Source organism: Oncorhynchus masou, chromosome 25, assembly GCF_036934945.1.
Source record: "Oncorhynchus masou masou isolate Uvic2021 chromosome 25, UVic_Omas_1.1, whole genome shotgun sequence".
Classification (NCBI taxonomy): Eukaryota; Metazoa; Chordata; class Actinopteri; order Salmoniformes; family Salmonidae; genus Oncorhynchus; species Oncorhynchus masou.
In genome coordinates, this window is record NC_088236.1 from 43,639,736 (window position 1) to 43,660,363 (window position 20,628).

General features: G+C 43.2%; 1 protein-coding gene across 1 annotated transcript; it reads right to left on the reverse strand.

Moving 5' to 3' along the window:
• Positions 1–16,138: 16,138 nt before the first annotated feature.
• Positions 16,139–18,234, reverse strand: LOC135514385 (cytochrome c oxidase subunit 7C, mitochondrial-like). The gene is made up of 3 exons (XM_064937833.1): positions 18,069–18,234; positions 16,625–16,771; positions 16,139–16,232 (listed from the first exon to the last, which is right to left on the reverse strand). Exons 1-2 carry the CDS (start codon positions 18,141–18,143, stop codon positions 16,655–16,657), a joined length of 192 nt encoding a protein of 63 aa, XP_064793905.1. The 5' UTR covers positions 18,144–18,234; the 3' UTR covers positions 16,139–16,232; positions 16,625–16,654.
• Positions 18,235–20,628: the final 2,394 nt, after the last annotated feature.

The following is a 20,628-nucleotide window of genomic DNA, read 5'->3' on the forward strand; positions in this document are numbered from 1 at the left end:
TATCTGCCCAGCAGCTAGCTAAGCAGCTAGCTAACATCCACTGTCCACTAGCACTGTAGAAACTATTACACTCAACTGAACGACTTGATTAGCGTAGTGTCAGCTAGCTACATAGTTGTCTTCGTATCCAAGATAATTGTGCAGTTTAGAGTGTGTAGACTTAGAGTGATTATCTTAATTTACCGAGGTTAGCTAGCCAGCTATTTGTCGTCCTTAACGTAGGAAATGCTGCTAGCTAGCTAGCCAACAGCTAGCCAACCTCTACCGAATTGAACTCCAACTACCCGGTCAACATTCCGCGTCGTTCCACAGGTAGTATCACATTTTCATTTCACTTCATTACAGTACAACGGTTTGATTTGTTTGATCGTAGCTAGCCAGCTACATAGCCGTCTTTGTATCTAAGACAATTGTGTAGTCTAGAGCGATTTTCTAGGTTAGCTGGCCAGCTATTGTCGTTCTTCTAACGTAGCTAGCCAGCTAGCCCCCGAATAGCAGCACTGTAGTAACTATTACAGTACAACGGTTTGTTTTGTTTGATCGTAGCTAGCTAGCTACATAGCCGTCTTTGTATCTAAGACAATTGTGTAGCCTAGAGCGATTTTCTAGGTTAGCCAGCCAGCTATTGTCGTTCTTTTAAAGTAACGGAACGCAATCAACCTTGCTAGCTAGCCAGCTAGCCCCGAATAGCAGCACTGTAGAAACTATTACACTCGACGGAACGACTTGATTAGTGTAGTGTCAACATCGCAGCCACTACCAGCTAGCCTACTCCAGCAGTACTGTTTCATTTCAATCATTTTAGTCAATAAGATTCTTGCTACGTAAGCTTAACTTTCTGAACATTCGAGACGTGTAGTCCACTTGTCATTCCAATCTCCTTTGCATTAGCGTAGCCTCTTCTGTACCCTGTTAACTATGTGTCTATCTATCCCTGTTCTCTCCTCTCTGCACAGACCATACAAACGCTCCACACCGCGTGGCCGCGGCCACCCTAATCTGGTGGTCCCAGCGCGCACGACCCACGTGGAGTTCCTGGTCTCCGGTAGCCTCTGGAACTGCCGATCTGCGGCCAACAAGGCAGAGTTCATCTCAGCCTATGCCTCCCTCCAGTCCCTCGACTTCCTGGCACTGACGGAAACATGGATCACCACAGATAACACTGCTACTCCTACTGCTCTCTCTTCGTCTGCCCACGTGTTCTCGCACACCCCGAGAGCCTCTGGTCAGCGGGGTGGTGGCACCGGGATCCTCATCTCTCCCAAGTGGTCATTCTCTCTCTCTCCCCTTACCCATCTATCTATCGCCTCCTTTGAATTCCATGCTGTCACAGTTACCAGCCCTTTCAAGCTTAACATTCTTATCATTTATCGCCCTCCAGGTTCCCTCGGAGAGTTCATCAATGAGCTTGATGCCTTGATAAGCTCCTTTCCTGAGGACGGCTCACCTCTCACAGTCCTGGGCGACTTTAACCTCCCCACGTCTACCTTTGACTCATTCCTCTCTGCCTCCTTCTTTCCACTCCTCTCCTCTTTTGACCTCACCCTCTCACCTTCCCCCCTACTCACAAGGCAGGCAATACGCTCGACCTCATCTTTACTAGATGCTGTTCTTCCACTAACCTCACTGCAACTCCCCTCCAAGTCTCCGACCACTACCTTGTATCCTTTTCCCTCTCGCTCTCATCCAACACTTCCCACACTGCCCCTACTCGGATGGTATCGCGCCGTCCCAACCTTCGCTCTCTCTCCCCCGCTACTCTTTCCTCTTCCATCCTTTCATCTCTTCCCTCTGCTCATACCTTCTCCAACCTTTCTCCTGACTCTGCCTCCTCAACCCTCCTCTCTTCCCTTTCTGCATCCTTTGACTCTCTATGTCCCCTATCCTCCAGGCCGGCTCGGTCCTCCCCTCCCGCTCCGTGGCTCGATGACTCATTGCGAGCTCACAGAACAGAGCTCCGGGCAGCCGAGCGGAAATGGAGGAAAACTCGCCTCCCTGCGGACCTGGCATCCTTTCACTCCCTCCTCTCTACATTTTCCTCCTCTGTCTCTGCTGCTAAAGCCACTTTCTACCACTCTAAATTCCAAGCATCTGCCTCTAACCCTAGGAAGCTCTTTGCCACCTTCTCCTCCCTCCTGAATCCTCCTCCCCCTCCCCCCTCCTCCCTCTCTGCAGATGACTTCGTCAACCATTTTGAAAAGAAGGTCGACGACATCCGATCCTCGTTTGCTAAGTCAAACGACACCGCTGGTTCTGCTCACACTGCCCTACCCTGTGCTCTGACCTCTTTCTCCCCTCTCTCTCCAGATGAAATCTCGCTTCTTGTGACGGCCGGCCGCCCAACAACCTGCCCGCTCGACCCTATCCCCTCCTCTCTCCTCCAGACCATTTCCGGGGACCTTCTCCCTTACCTCACCTCGCTCATCAACTCATCCCTGACCGCTGGCTACGTCCCTTCCGTCTTCAAGAGAGCGAGAGTTGCACCCCTTCTGAAGAAACCTACACTCGATCCCTCCGATGTCAACAACTACAGACCAGTATCCCTTCTTTCTTTTCTCTCCAAAACTCTTGAACGCGCCGTCCTTGGCCAGCTCTCCCGCTATCTCTCTCAGAATGACCTTCTTGATCCAAATCAGTCAGGTTTCAAGACTAGTCATTCAACTGAGACTGCTCTTCTCTGCATCACGGAGGCGCTCCGCACTGCTAAAGCTAACTCTCTCTCCTCTGCTCTCATCCTTCTAGACCTATCGGCTGCCTTCGATACTGTGAACCATCAGATCCTCCTCTCCACCCTCTCCGAGTTGGGCATCTCCGGCGCGGCCCACGCTTGGATTGCGTCCTACCTGACAGGTCGCTCCTACCAGGTGGCGTGGCGAGAATCTGTCTCCTCGCCACGCGCTCTCACCACTGGTGTCCCCCAGGGCTCTGTTCTAGGCCCTCTCCTATTCTCGCTATACACCAAGTCACTTGGCTCTGTCATAACCTCACATGGTCTCTCCTATCATTGCTATGCAGACGACACACAATTAATCTTCTCCTTTCCCCCTTCTGATGACCAGGTGGCGAATCGCATCTCTGCATGTCTGGCAGACATATCAGTGTGGATGACGGATCACCACCTCAAGCTGAACCTCGGCAAGACGGAGCTGCTCTTCCTCCCGGGGAAGGACTGCCCGTTCCATGATCTCGCCATCACGGTTGACAACTCCATTGTGTCCTCCTCCCAGAGCGCTAAGAACCTTGGCGTGATCCTGGACAACACCCTGTCGTTCTCAACCAACATCATGGCGGTGGCCCGTTCCTGTAGGTTCATGCTCTACAACATCCGCAGAGTACGACCCTGCCTCACACAGGAAGCGGCGCAGGTCCTAATCCAGGCACTTGTCATCTCCCGTCTGGATTACTGCAACTCGCTGTTGGCTGGGCTCCCTGCCTGTGCCATTAAACCCCTACAACTCATCCAGAACGCCGCAGCCCGTCTGGTGTTCAACCTTCCCAAGTTCTCTCACGTCACCCCGCTCCTCCGCTCTCTCCACTGGCTTCCAGTTGAAGCTCGCATCCGCTACAAGACCATGGTGCTTGCCTACGGAGCTGTGAGGGGAACGGCACCGCAGTACCTCCAGGCTCTGATCAGGCCCTACACCCAAACAAGGGCACTGCGTTCATCCACCTCTGGCCTGCTCGCCTCCCTACCACTGAGGAAGTACAGTTCCCGCTCAGCCCAGTCAAAACTGTTCGCTGCTCTGGCCCCCCAATGGTGGAACAAACTCCCTCACGACGCCAGGACAGCGGAGTCAATCACCACCTTCCGGAGACACCTGAAACCCCACCTCTTCAAGGAATACCTAGGATAGGATAAGTAATCCTTCTCACCACCCCCCTTAATGATTTAGATGCACTATTGTAAAGTGGCTGTTCCACTGGATGTCAGAAGGTGAATTCACCAATTTGTAAGTCGCTCTGGATAAGAGCGTCTGCTAAATGACTTAAATGTAAATGTAAATGTAAAATGTGCAGTTTTGTCACATAACACAATGCCAAAGATGTCTCAAGTTTTGAAGGAGCATGCAATTGGCATGCTGACTGCAGGAATGTCCACCAGAGATGTTGCCAGATAATTAAATTAATTTCTCTACCCTAAGCATTTTAGAGAATTTGGCAGTATATCCAATCGGTCTCACAACACAGACCACTTGTAACCACGCCAGCTCAGGACCTCCACATCCAGCTTCTTCACCTAGCTTTGCCAATTTCCTCCCAAGCCCACCCATAACTGTGCCCTTGCCCAGTCATGTGAAATCCATAGATGGGCCTAATGAATTTATTTCAATTGACCGATTTCCTTTCATGACTAACTACTTTAATGGAAGCTATTATGATTTACGAAGTCCACTGTTGCCAAATGACAGTGGTGTAAAGTACTTAAGTACAAATCATTTAAAGTACTACTTGGGTACATTTTTGGGGTATGTGTGCTTTACTCTTTATATCTTTTACAACTTTTTATTTTACATCACTACATTACGCCCCCAGATCATAACAGACCCTCCACCTCCAAATCGATCCCGCTCCAGAGTACAGGCCTCGGTGTAATGATCATTCCTTCGACGATAAATGCAAATCCGACCATCACCCCTGGTGAGACAAAACCACGACTCGTCAGTGAAGAGCACTTTTTGCCAGTCCTGTCTGGTCCAGCGATGGTGGGTTTGTACCTGTCCCGCAGAGGCTTCGTGCCATGGATCATCACTGGGGGCTTCGTGCCATGGATCATCACTGGGGGCTTCGTGCCATGGATCATCACTGGAGGCTTCGTGCCATGGATCATCACTGGAGGCTTCGTGCCATGGATCATCACTGGAGGCGTCTTGCCATTGATCATCACTGGAGGCGTCTTGCCATGGATCATCACTGGAGGCGTCTTGCCATGGATCATCACTGGAGGCGTCTTGCCATGTATCATCACTGGAGGCGTCTTGCCCTGGATCATCACTGGAGGCGTCTTGCCCTGGATCATCACTGGAGGCGTCTTGCCCTGGATCATCACTGGAGGCGTCTTGCCCTGGATCATCACTGGAGGCGTCTTGCCATGGATCATCACTGGAAGCTTTGTTATGGGCACAGGCACAGGACTCACCAGGCTGGGGAGACACACAGGAGGCCTGTCCCGCAGGTGTTGTTACACGTGGTCTGCCACTGTGAGGACAATCAGCTGTCCGTCCTGTCTCCCTGTAGCGCTGCCTCAGGCGTCTCACAGGACAGACATTACAATTTATTGGCCTGGCCACATCTGCAGTCCTCATGCCTCCTTGCAGCATGCCTAAGGCACGTTCACGCAGATGAGCAGGGACCCTGGGCAACTTTCTTTTTGTGTTTTCCAGAGTCAGTAGAAAGTCGTCGGTAAGCTGTTAGTGTCTTAACGATCGGTGCATGTTCATTAATTGTTTATGGTTCATTGAACAAGCATGGGAAACAGTGTTTATACCCTTTACAATGAGGATCTGTGAAGTTATTTGGATTTCTACCAATTATCTTTGAAAGACAGGGTCCTGAAAAGGGACGTTTCTTTTTTTGACAAGTTTATTTTACTGGGTGACTTTCCCTTTTACTTTAGTCATTTTTTATTAAGGTATCTTTAATTTTACTCAAGTATGACAGTTGGGTACTTTTTCCACCACTGCCACATGACCATGTAAAAAAAAGTCTATAGACTTACACTTAAAATTCCCCAAAAATGTACCTGTGTGAACACTTCAACCATTAGGCTAGCTGGTGGAGCTATGGAACCAGTCTGTCCACCCCAGATATGATCCCATCACTGCCTGACCCTGTTTGTACACTGGCCTCGCTGGGAGATGCTGCACATTTACAGAAAACTGCTTATTTGGACCCATTTCAACATCACCTGTGGGGAAGAGCTGATTCTACAACAGCAGCGTTGGTTTTCTTCCTTAATTTCCAACAAATGCACTCGGCACACACAAACACTTTGGAACCTGAAAGCTTGCAATGAAGTTAGTAATGGAGCATGCTGCTCTCTTGTCAACACGAGCACCGTGGGTGTTCAGGGCTTTTTTAATCTCAGAGTTGGAGACCTGTTTTATGGAGGCGGTTGTGCGTGTATGTGTGTGCAGTGTACGGTTGCTGTTTGGTGGCTGTCTCTCGCAGCGTGAGACGCCACAGGGATCTCGCAGGCAAGCACTTACAAGTAGCAAGGGAGAGAGGCGAATAAAGAGACAGCAAACGCAGCTGGTGGCACGGCGAGGCTCAAACATATTCTATCTGTGGGAGGAGAGCTGCACTGTGAGAAGAAAACAACAACAAAGGATCATCCCTCCCCCTGCCTCACAGAAACACCATGACAAAAATGACTGGCATAGACTCTACTTTCAACATTTCTCTAGATTCTAGAATGTAAATCATTTGGAACGTACTCTGTAGAGTGACACTCATTAACAATAAATAAGGCCATTGACATTGTGTGTCTGTGTAAATGTGGATAGTAGTTTTATTTTAAGCCACTGCATTATTTCAATGATTGATGGGCACTGGATATCCAGCACAAGCAACAATAACAGTGTTCCTCCGAACACTCTATTGTCATTGGGATTCATTTGAAATTTGAATAAAGGCAAACAATCTGCAATAATATGATCCTGGGTTTCAGTATATGCCTTTCCTCTATACTATACTTTTATTGGCCAGAATCGCTGGATTGAGGTTCGAGACATGAATAATGCTTTTTTTTTTTATTACACAACATTTCCTGTTATTCATTGCTCATTCAGCATTCTAAACTGAGCTAAAGTCCTCTTCGAAAGATCATAAGAGACGTCTCCATTCAACGTGGAGTGTGTCGCACTCTTTAAGAATGTTTGCTAAATGGAGAATAGAAATCTAGGCTTTTCATTAATGAAGAAGCGAGACACTGACTAACCCAAATGTATATTGCATGAAGACAGAAAATTCACTCTCAATCCCTACTGTATTAGCACAAGGCTTTTTGTGGGAATTCATATTAAAGTGGCCATGATCATTTAAAATTAGAATTTCCTAGTCCGAATCTTGCTGCTATTAAGTTGGGTGGTGTAAAGTGTTCCATTATTGAAACAAGGCCTGTTTCCGGAGGCTAAATTGGGCCGAAGTGAATGTGGAGATTAATGATATTCATGCTTCAAATCTCGACAAGAGTCCCTTCTAGGTCTCTGCAACCATTATTTCATTATAAAACCATAAATGAAAGGAGTGGAAGTGTAAATGAGACTACCCAAAGTGGGCCACCAAATAGTGACTTTGGGTGTCTCTCACTTTCTCCCCTTTGGAGGTAAAGTAGCCCAGGAAATATCACCATCTCACTCTATTTCCCACTCTCTCTCTCAAACATGCACTCACACAAGTCCAAGTCCACTCAGTACCCAGTAGGCATTCATCTCCCATGAATGGTATTCCCCTTGAGGTTCCATACTAATTGTATAGAGTTCCATGCCGAATCACTGACGAAATGGGAGGTGCATGCACTTCATCTCCTCCACTGACAATCCCCACACTGACAATCAACCCAGAGTCCGCCTCTTTGCGGGTATGGTGTAGTAAAAAGAGTGAGAGAGAAGCAGCACAGGAGTTTCTGAACATGTGAGACAGGTGATATGACTTAATATTGGGCCCAATACATTCAGTGTGGCAAAGATGGTTAGGAGTGAAAGATAGCAATGCATAGCTCAAACCTGATGACGGTGATACAATCTCTAAAAACAGATCATGGGATTGCACCATAACAATTCACCAAGGAGGATTCATCACGCAGCCCGTTAGGTTGGATGGAGTGTAAGGTTTCGTCCATCCTATGCCTTTCCTCTATAATGCCTTACAATCTACCAGGATTGGAGCCAGTTAGACTATAAAGCTCCATAAACTCAGAGCCAAAATAACTCCCATTCTAATAGTCATTTGAAATGATTGGTTGCTATGATATGGAGGATAATATGATATGTAGGTGTCTCTCATCAGATAAATAGAGAAGAATACATTCAGTAAGGCAAAGATGGTGAGGAGTATACACTGATTTATAATGCCATATTGGGTAAAATGACATTTTATCTCTGTTCTCTTTTTAGTCAAGTCGGTAAAAAAATATCAATTGTCGTCCCATTATCATTTGCTTCTAACAGTACCAAAAATTAGAACAGGTCATGGTAGAAATAGTTTTAGTTACTTAGCTCCGTGGGCCTGGAATTCTCTCCTGAACATTTTAAAATGTGATCTAGTTTCGTTGGTGGAGTTTAAACACTTGGTCGATGTATATATCATAGAAGAGTGTAATTGTATTTAGGACAGCTGTTTTTAGTCAAGACTTTCTTGTTTTTGCAGTAAAATGTTTTTGTTGTACTGTATGTGTGTTTTATAGTTTTGTTTAATTTTGTGTTAGTGTATGTAAGTTGTTTTGTCTGAAACGTTGTTCCCCCTGCTGCTATTGGACCAGGTCTCTCTTGGAAAAGAGATGTTATCTCAATGAGAAACCTGTATAAATAATGGTAAAATAAAAAAAATATAAAAAATCATATGGTTGTGAGTTCCTGAGATCTGACTGAACCAACAACTGCCTTCTATGAAGTGCAAATTCATTAATAATTAGATGTTACATGCAAGATACAGGAGAAACCATAAATCATTTTTATTGAGACCAAACTGTAGAACACAAAACTCAAGTCCACAATTATTCATATTTTTCCAATTAAATGTTGTTTTTCAAAAAAGGAAGATAAACAACTCAGAATTGAAAGCAGACAATATCCTAATGGATTTTACCTTTGGAACTCTTTTAGGGAAGTAGCTAACCCATTAAGTTAATGATGGTGCATGATGGTAAATATCGTTAAATGTTAATAAGCTATTATGGAATTGATCTTTAATGACTGCACTTAGTTTTAATTAGTACCTGTACAAATATTGTATTTGGAATGATTCGATTAGTGCATTTACCTTATCTGTTCCATTCTATTTGGCTAAACAGATTTAGCACTCTCGCTATCCCGCTGCACGTACACACACATGCAATCTCTCTCTGTCTCAAGCATCTCAAATGCAGTATGACAAACTCCTTCAAAATGCCTTGACATTCTGAGAGCATAATACTCATGTAATATATGCCCAATATCCTTCACAGAGCCCCTTACAGTGCCACACATCTAAGACGTGGCAGTCCCCATCACAAGGTGTGATGTATTGTGGCATGCCATACAAATGGCCTGATCAACCGACATTTCCAACGCAGCCTTAAGTACTTTTCATAAGCCATGGGTGCTGCAGTGCAGCTTGGACCTCGTCCAAATATCATAGCACCCTTGTTTTTATAATTGCCCCCCCATTACATTTACATTTAAGTCATTTAGCCCCCCCATGCTCTCACGAGGCTGGAACATACTAAGATTCTTAATATCAAAATAACGTGAATATTTTAACTTTTGTTTACTTGTTTTTGTATCACAACTTGATAACTGCTTGAGGTCACCCAATGGGTCCTTGGATAATTCAAAGGGGTGAAGTAGTCCCTTCCACCTTTTGAATGCCACACAATGTTGGCAATTCTCTATTGTTTCTCTCTTTTTTTCCTTCTGCATTGTCGACAGGGGCCCGTGAGTGAGCATTTCACTGTTGGTCTATACTTGCTGTTTCCGAAGCATGCGACAAATACAATTTAATTTGATTCATGTGGGCTCCCAGCAGCGCTGATGAGTAATAGAACTGCATTCTGGGGACAAGAGAGGACACTGTTACACAATTACGTGTCAATCTGGAAGAGACATGAGGATTATTGTTCTGAGGTGAGATAAGCGGAGCTTGTTTCCTCGCCACCCAGGTGAATATGGCAACACAAGGAAAATAATAATGAGGCTATTAATAGATACATTAACAGCTGGGGGGAGACACCATACCGTGGTATCGATGTGAGCAAGACCTTTAAACAGGTCAACATTCAGAAGGCCACGGGTACCAGGACGTATACTCAGAGCATGTGTAGACCAACTGGCAAGAGTCTTCACTTACATTTTCAATCTCTCCCTGACCAAGTCGGTAATAGCTACATGTTTCAAGCAGACCACCATAATCCCTGTGACCAAGAGAGCAACGGCAGCCTGCCGAAATGACTACTGCCCCGAATCACTCACGCAGGTAGCCATGAAATGCTTTGAAAGGCTGGTCATGGCACACATCAACACCATCATCCCGGGAACCCTACACCCACCCCAATTCGCATACCGCACCAACAGATCCACAGGTGATGCAAACTTATTCGCACTCAACACTTCCCTTTCCCACCTGGACAAATGGAACACCTACAGTATGTGAAAATGCTGTTCATTGACTACAGCTCAGCGTTCACCACATAGTGCCCACAAAGCTCATTACTAAGCTAAGGAACCTGGGACTAAACATCTCCCTCTGCAACTGGATCCCGGACTTCCTGACGGGCCGCCCCCAGGTGATAAGGGTAGGCAACAACACATCTGCCACGCTGATCCTCAACAAGGATCCCCTCAGGTGTGCATGCTTAGTCCCCTCCTGTACTCCATGTTCACCCACGACTGCGTGGCCAAGCACGACTCCAACCCCATCAGTAAGTTTGACAACACGACGGTGGTAGGCCTGTCACCGACAAGGATGAGACAGCCTATAGGGAGGTGGTCAGAGACCTGGCAGTGTGGTGCTAGGACAACAACCTCTCCCTCAACTTGAGAAAGACAAATGATATGATCATGTACTTCAGGAAGAGGAGGGCCAAACATGCCTCCATTGACATCGACGGGGCTGTAGTGGAGCGGTTAGAGAGTTTCAAGTTCCTTGGTGTCCACATCACCAAGCTATCATGGTCCAAACACACCAAGAATGTCGAGAAGAGGGCACGACAATGCCTTTGAACCCTCAGAAGATTTGGCATGGGTCCCCAGATCCTCAAAAGGTTCTACAGCTGCACCATCGAGAGCATCCCGACCGCTTGCATCACCTCCCTCATATGACAACTGCTCGGCATCCGACCATGAGGCACTAAAGTGGATAGTGAGTATGTCCCAGTACATCACTGGGACCAAGCTTCCTGCCATCCAGAACCTATGTACTAGGCGGTGTAAGAGGAAGGCCCCAAAATTGTTACCAAATCATAGACTGTTCTCTCTGCTACCGCACGGCGAGTCTAGGTCCAAAAGGCTCCTTAACAGCTGCGACCCCAAACCATAAGATTGCTGAACTATTAATCCAATGGTCACCCGGACTATTTGCATTGACACCACCCCGCCACCCTTTCTTTTTACACTGCTGCTACTCACGGTTTATTATTTGTACATTGTCACTTTACCCCTACCTACTTTACCCCTGTATATAGCCTCATTATTGTTATTTTTTAATTTGTTTTACTTTATTTTATTTTGTAAATATTTTCTTAACTCTATTTTCTTAAAACTGAATTGCTGGTTAAGGGCTTGTAAGTAAGCATTTCACGGAAAGGTATTCGGCACATGTGACATAACATTTGATTTGAACTAATGAGCAAACTTGGTGAGCTTGGTTGAACTGAGTGGCAATGATTCTTCCTTTCATTATTGTTCCCCTCACACTAATCAACATGCAGTTGTATTATATATGTATTTCTAAGGTCCTCAAACAGCAGGAGTGGAAAAAGTACCCAATTGTCATACTTGAGTAAAAGTAAAGATACCTTAAAAGAAAATGACTCAAGTAAAAGTGAAAGTCGCCCAGTAAAATACTACTTCAGTAAAAGTCTTAAAGTATTTGGTTTTAAATGCACTTGTGTGTCAAAAGTAAATGTAATCGCTAAAATATACATAAGTATCAAAAGTAAAAGTACAAATCATTTCAAATTCCTTTTAAGCAGATTAGACGGCACACTTTTCTTGATTTGTTTTATTTTGGTCTAGCCAAGGGCACACTTCAACACTCAGACATAATTTACTACTACTACTTTCGACTTCAACTGTAGGTCCTGGATGGCAGGAAGCTTGGTCCCAGTGATGTACTGGGATGTACGCTTACAGTCAGAAACCAAGCATTTGCCATACCAGGCGGTGATGCAACCGGTTAGGATGTGCTCCATGGTGCAGTTGTTGTTTTTTTGAGAATCTGTGCAAAATTGTTCAGTCTCTTGAGGGCGAAAAGGCATGGTTGTGCCCTCTTCACAACTTTTCCTGGTGTTTGGAACATGCTAGTTTGTTGGTGATGTGGACACCAAGGAACTTGGAACTCTCAGCCAGCTCCACCACAGCCATGTCGATGTGAATGAGGGTGTTCGGCCCTCCTTTTCCTGTATTCCACGATCATCTCCTTTGTCTTGCTCACGTCGTCTTTGGGGAATGTTGTCTTTCCATTTTCTTCATCAGTTGATCATACTTTTTTTGTATTTCTCAGTTTTCCGTAAAACTAAGACCTCTGTCTGTTTTTGGGCGACCTCTTCAAACCTTTCAGCAAGTTTTTGGCTTCTCAATCCTGTTGCAGACAATGAGGAAGGGATATCAGAGCGTGCATACGGGGCAGGTAAATTTGGGGCAGGCATGTTGGCCTCATGTTCTGGCTGCAAGTCATCTGGTGACTGAGGTGGTGTGTTGCCTGATAGATATGTGTCCATTTCAACTGTTCTCTTTAAAGTCTGTCTTCTAATACGCCGATTGTCTTTCCATTGCCTTCTCTAGCTTCTTTGTTCTCGCTTTTCTTACAGTAGCTCTCCCTGTCTTTTTGCTGATGTTCCTGGTATCCTATAAGATATATTTTTTTAAATTTTGTTTCTATCAAATCAAATCAAATCAAATTTATTTATATAGCCCTTCGTACATCAGCTGATAATGTCTGTGACCTCTGTGCTGTTTTATTTGGCATCTTCAAAAATTAAGTTAAATACAACTTAAGTTTTCAAATCGTGCACACCTCGGAGCATGTTCTAGATTCAATTAATTTAAAACATGATTAAATAAGCCTAAAGTAAAAAACAACATTTTAAACTAATAACAATGGATATTTGTCATTTCTACCACAGTTAAGTTTGTGATGGAAATGACGCTTGTACAGTTTGAGAAAAATAACAGACTGCTTAGCGTTTTCATACATGCTTTGGCTAGTATTACAGCTAGCATATAGCTTACACTAAATCTGTAAAATATATACACTACTGTTTGGGGTCACTTAGAAATTACCTTGTTTTTGAAAGAAAGGTCAATTTTATGTCCATTAAAATAACACCAAATTGATCAGAAATACTGTGTAGACATTGTTAATGTTGAAAATGACTATTGTAGCAGGAAACTGACAATTGTTTATGGATTATCTCCATAATGTAGGCATACAGAGGCCCATTATCAGCAAACATCACTCCTGTGTTCCAATGGCACGTTGTGTTAGCTAATCCAAGTTTATAATTTTAAAAGTCTTATCGAAAATTTGATTTGATTTGATCATTATAAAACCCATTTGCAATTACGTTTTTAACAACTGAAAACTTATGTTCTGATGAAAGAAGCAATAAAACTGGCCATATTTAGACTAGTTGAGTATTTGGAGCATCAGCATTTGTGGGTTCGATTACAGGCTCAAAATGGCCAGAAACAAAGTACTTTCTTCTGAAACTCATCAGTCTATTCTTGTTCTGAGAAATGAAGTCTATTTCATGCGATAAACTGCCAAGAAACTGAAGATCTCGTACAACGTTGTGTACTACTCCCTTCACAGAACAGCTCAAACTGTCTCTAACCAGAATAGGAAGAGGAGTGTGAGGCTCCGGTGCACAACGGAGCAGGAAGACAAGTACATTAGAGTGTCTAATTTGAGAAACAGATGCCTCACAAGTCCTCAACTGTCAGCTTCATGTACCCGCAAAACACCAGTCTCAACGTCATGAGTGAAGAGGCGACTCCGGGATGTTGGTCTTCAAGGCAGAGTTGCAAAGAAAAAGCCATATCTCAGACTGGCCAATGAAAAGAAAATATTAAGATGGGCAAAAGAACACATACACTGCACAGAGTAACTCTGCCTATAATTGAACAGTGAAAATTGAGGTATAAAATACATCTGAAAAGTAGCTAAAATATTTGACCAGGGGCCTTGGAAAAAGGCCCCTGGTCGTTTCTCATTCTCATGAACGATGTCCCATTGTGAGGGTCTCTCTCCTCCTGACACACACACACACACACACAATTTAAAAAAAGATCATACCTAGCCTGAAAATCTACCCTGCACCACATCCCCAAAATGAGTCCAGAGCACAGGCAAATTAAAATGACTTACTTTTGGAATATTACCCATGACACTTTCCCAGTACCTCTCTTTTCTGTTCTTGGATATTTATACCAGTGGTGGAAGGTTATTGAACTGAAATAGGTTATTCAATGAATTTCAGCTGAAGAAGGAACACACAGAGAGCAAGTGAGAAAGAGAAAAACTATTCCATCCATAAAGCTTTAGCAAAGAGCAGAAGGAACTGGATGCCCTGCATTCAAATTGACATTCAATTTCAATGCTAAATACATTTAAGGCTTTTGGCAGTAGCACAAATAGTTCCATTTTATAACAACCCTCTAGGCTTTCCATACCTTCTACTGAATTTATTTTGTGACAGACCCAAAATCTAAATAAGTATTATCTAATTTAGTGAACATTTAGATTTTTCTCCAGACTGAGTCAATCATCTTTTGTGTAATTCAATATTCTGAAAGTGTGCTAGCAGCATGCTATTATTGAAGCAATTTTGTTCACACCTCAAGACATAATTGTATGGACCTAACATCTCAAAGGCCAACTGCTTTAAAAAAGCATTCATTTGAGATAAATTCTGCATTGGCAGACATGAGAGATTGAGCCTCCTCCAACTGCATGGAAATACCAACAAGTGTCTGAAAGGAATATTTCGGGATTTTAGCAATGAAGACATCTACTTCCCCGGTCAGATGAACTCATGGATACCATTTTTATGTTAGAGGTAGTTTCCCAAGCCAATGCGAACTAGCTAGTGCTACTTAGCAATTAAGCTCACGCTCTATCACAAGAAATTCCATCATTTGGTGTTTTGTTGGTGGGAAACAGAGTCTCAGGCCCTACTCTAGAATCTCCCAATAAGTATTCAATTGGGTTGAGATCTGGTAAGTGAGACAGCCATGGCATATCGTTTTCATGCTCATCAAACCAGTCAGTGACCACTCGTGCCCTGTGTATGGAGGTATGTCATTCTGAGGCCATAGCCATGGTAGCCAAAATAATGGCCTGCCCAGCATTTTCATACATGACCCTAAGCAGTATGAGATGTTAATTACCTAAAAGGTCCAATGCAGCCGTTTTAATCTCAAAGAAGTCGAGTTTTATTGCTTCTATAATAATAGTTTTGCAGCTGTGCCAACATAATTGCAGAAGGGTTTTGTAATGATCAATTAGCCTTTTAAATGTATAAACTTGGATTAGCTAACACAACGTGCCATTGGAACACAGGAGTGATGGTTGCTGATAATAGGCCTATGTAGATATTCCATTAAAAAGCAGCCGTTTCCAGCTACAATAGTCATTTACAACATTAACAATGTCTATACTGTATTTCTGATCAATTTTGTTATTTTAGTGGACAAAAAAAAACATGCTTTTCTTTCAGAAACAAGGACATTTCTAAGGGACCCCAAACCTTTGAGCGGTAGTGTATATTATGGAGTCAAATACACACAGAAAATACCACTTGGAAACAAACCTAGTTGACAACTTTTTGTACAGTAGGCACAAAACAGAAAGAAATGAAAATAAGTCTTAGACATGCCTTCTCCCCATTTTGTGCCTACATTATTCTGAAAACTTGCATAAAAATCATTACTCCATGAGTGACACTTCTGGAGATGTGTATGCTGAAGCATGACATCAGTCTGGACCACAAACTCAATGTTGTCACTAGCTTCTATAGCCACAAAGTAATTGTGGCTAAACCCTGCCTATTTCCACAATGTATCTTCTTAAAATCTGATTTTAAACAAACACACTGCTAACCTTAAAATAAGACAAAATAGCAGATTTGTTTTCATGAATATTTACAATGGCCAATTTTTACTTTTTTTTTAGAATCTATTGGAAACCCAAACTCAAGGACAAAAAACGTATTTGAACAATATACATTTGAGTGAACTTTATTTACAAACACAATTAAGGATTTCCATTCTTCGAAGGGAATGGAATTCTGCTGGATAAATATGTTGAGCGCAGACCTGCAAAGGACACAAAAGACAGATTGATAAGAAGGCTTACACAAAGCCGATGACAGAAATCCAATTTCTGAGTAAACACCAGAGATAAATGTGACAGTGACGATTGAAATTCAGCCTAATTTCAATCAGATATTTATCAGGGTTGGTAATAAACTATCACATTACCATGCTAATGTGCAAGCTTATCTTAAAAGCTGACTGAAAATAAACTTGCATGACATTTGTAACTATCGCCCACAGACACCGATAATTTACTTGAGGTCTGCTGTAGAATAAGATACAACTACCGACTGCGTGATAGATGTCAAAGTCTGGTAATTGTTCCCATCAGGATGCATGTAAATGCCAAACAGTGCTGACATTCAGATGAAAAATGGATCAGCGGCAATTACCTTGGAGGTTACGTGGCATGCATTGCCACTTCACTTCTTCAGGAGCTGGTGTCTGACGACGATAAAGGGGAAGGCAAAGCCACTGCCGAAGAACACCACCATCATTGCCAGCAGACGCCACTTGTTGTCTACTGAGAATGGCAGGTTCTAACAAACATAAACACATCATAGGTATTTAGAGAGAGCTGACCATGTAATAAGCTTATCACAGTTCCACGTGACTGAATACATGGACAAGGTTATGTCCGTCTAAGTGGGACTGCAGCCAACATCTGCTTGAGGACAATCAGTGTCAACCAGTACAATTGGAACTCAATGCAAGACTTTGAAAGTAACGTTAGCTGTCGGTACTTGCTACTCGGGATCCTACACCATTGAAGTTGAACATTTTGATGGTTAAGGGTTAGGTGTTAAGGTTTTGCTTTAGTGGTAGGGACGTTCAAAGGATCCCGGATGGCATTAACCGTCAGCTGGCTAGCTGCAGTCTAGGATGAAGATGACAATGGTTAATACCATAGAAATAAGAATGAATAGAAAGGGTGTCTCCAGTCAAGTCAATGATGGCATAATGGGTGGACTGGCAGCCATTGAGCCAGGACGAAAAGCAGGAAGTGTGCCCTTCAATTTGTGCTGTGATTTGTTGAGTCAACTCAACTAACATTACAAAAATACAATCCACTGCAAGAGCCACATCAGCTTGCAAAATTTGAATGAACATTATACATTACCATTGTAATCCAGTATCAGTTGACAAAACATTCTAAAATACCATAGAAATTATTGTATCACAATACCAGGCAGCCATTGCGAGTACACCCTTGAGTTTCCCTGTCAATTGCCAGGGTTAGAGTTTCCAAGCCTGGTCCCAGATTTGTGACGACGTTGTCTTATATTTTCGACATAGGCTGCAGTTACATGGTATGCTCAGTCTCAGTTTAATCGTACAACTTGACGATTTAACCAATAATGTAGGTAACTACCTCGCTAGCCCTAATAATCATGTTTAAGAGGGATGTTAACCACTCCATTTCCTCTATGACGACTTGAAGTATCCGTATCTATTTCACAGTATCTTCTGACAATCTAGGACTAGCTAATTTGAGTCACATTTGAATAGTTAGCTAGCATAAATTAATTGACTAATTTAGCTAGCTAGATGGCTATGCATGGTTTGTAACGCTAACTAGCTATCTGCACAACGTTACGACAAGTAAAAACCCCACACAGGAGTCAAATAGACAACGACCTTGACTACAATACACACCCATATCTAACGTATCTCGATATGACTCATAACTTCCCAAAATTAGCACTTGGTTTTGACACGATAACCTTGCAGATTAAGGCTACCGTTACCTAGTTTATGACCGACAGACGCCGGCTAAGCCTAACAGCGGCTTTATTTAACTAATCTTTATAACATTTATTTTTTTTATGAAATTACCTGTCCTGGTCCCTCGCCGTAATGAGATGAGCGAACCGCAGAGGTTGTGAATCGTCGTACAACCTGGCCCAACATTATTATTATTTGCTTGTTCCTTCAACCAAGAACAACACAGCGCCGTGGGTTGCTGTAGAGAGAATGTTGAACAGCCCGACAGGAAATCTAAATGCGAAGCTGAGGCTGGGAAATGTGGTTTTCCAGCAGATGTAGTCTTATTGTCAAGGGAGTCATAACAATAATTTATGCAGACTATAAACTGTCATTTAACATTAAACAAACGTTTTCACTCAGATAAAGTATTATTTACTGAATGTGAAGTCATTTAAAATTAAAACATTACCGTGTGCCATCTATTCTGAGCAGAACTGGAGGTAGCCTATACAGTTAAGTGCAGCACATGTATGATGTGATACCAAACATTAGGAACACCTTCCTAATATTGACTTGCACCTCCCTCCCTACAGGGATGTTAGCCCATGTTGACTCCAATGCTTCCCACAGTTGTGTCAAGTTGACTGGAGGTCCTTTGGGTGGTGGACCATTTTTGATACACAGGGGAAACTGTTTAGCGTGAAAAATGACGCAGTGTTGCAGTTCTTGACACAAACCAGTGCGCCTGGCACCTACTATCATACCCCATTCAAAGGCACAAATCTTTTGTCTTGCCCATTCACCCTCTGAATGGCACACATACACAATCCATATCTCAAGGCTTAAAAAAGGATTCTTCAACCTTTCTCCTCCCCTTCATTTACACTGATTGAAGTGGATTTAACAAGTGACATCAACAAGGGATCATAGCCTTCAACTGGATTCACCCGGTCAGTTTATGTCACGGAAAGAGCAGGTGTTCTTAATGTGTTGTATAATCAGTGTATCTGATGTTGATCAAATGTGTTGTTCCTGTGATCATTTGGGTGCAAAATTATTTCTATAGATATTATCAAAGACATCTGTATCTCCATGGCCAGGAATGTGATGGGCTAAACATTCTGGAAAGAAGCTGTATTCCAGGTAAGACTGACAGTGTGCACTCCGATAAACCTGCTGAAAGCAATTCATGTTACAATGTTTTATGCTGCAACTGGACCTTCACTTTTATTTATGCTTATGTGTGCAAAACGGTGCCATACACCCACACACCTTCATGTTAAAACACTGCAGGTGATGTTTAATTTATGATATTGAAAGTGCTCTTTTATTCAGAATGTGTGCCTAACCTCACCAATCCACTCCCATACACATTTTTAATAGCTTTACTGTCATAGAAACATTCTAACCAACTTCCATTTATACCCGATTATATCTCGCTTTTCATTAGACAGTTAGAATGGTATGAAGCATTCTCAAAGTCTTTTTGATTAGGATGACCATGATTAGGATGACCATTAACTCTTTAATTCCTGGATGATGAGATTCCCATTGGTATATTTGTACTGTGCAGATACAATGTTATGTTGTGTGTGTCTGTATGCATGTGCGCATGCAAGCGTGTGTCAAATAAATGCCTCCCTTTCTTCACTTGGCATGCTAAGTGAGTGCTTTGTTTTTATTTTTGTATTTTTTTCACCTTTATTTAACCAGGTAGGCTAGTTGAGAACAAGTTCTCATTTACAACTGCGACCTGGCCAAGATAAAGCACAGCAGTTCGACACATACAACAACACAGAGTTACACATGGAATAAACAAACATACAGTCAATAATACAGTACAAAAAAGAAAAATCTATATACAGTGAGTGCAAATGAGGTAAGATAAGGGAGCTAAGCCATGGTGGCGAAGTAATTACAATATAGCAATTAGACACGGGAATGGTAGACGTGCAGAAGATTAATGTGCAAGTAGAGATACTGGGGTGCAAAGGAGCAAGATAAATAAATAAATACAGTATCGGAATGAGGTAGTTGGATGGGCTGTTTACAGATGTGCTATGTACAGGTGCAGTGATCTGTGAGCTGCTCTGACAGCTGGTGCTTAAAGCTAGTGAGGGAAATATAGGTCTCCAGCTTCAGTGATTTTTGCATTTCGTTCCAGTCATTGGCAGCAGAGAACTGGAAGGAAAGGTGGCCAACGGAGGAATTGGCTTAGGGGGAGACCAGTGAGATATACCTGCTGGAGCGCGTGCTATGGGTGGGTGCTGCTATGGTGACCAGTGAGCTGAGATAAGGCGGGGCTTTACCTAGCAGAGACTTTGTAGATGACCTGGAGCCAGTCGTTTTGGCGACGAGTATGAAGCGATGGCCAGCCAACGAGAGCGTACAGATTGCAGTGGTGGGTGATATATGGGGCTTTGGTAACAAAACGGATGGCACTGTGATAGACTGCATCCAATTTGTTGAGTAGAGTGTTGGAGGCTATTTTATAGATGACATCGCTGAAGTCGAGGATCGGCAGGATGGTCAGTTTTATGAGGGTATGTTTGGCAGCATGAGTGAAGGATGCTTTGTTGTGAAATAGGAAACCGATTCTAGATTTGATTGGAGATTGGAGATGCTTAATGTGAGTCTGGAAGGAGAGTTTACAGTTTACAGTCTAGCCAGACACCTAGGTATTTGTAGT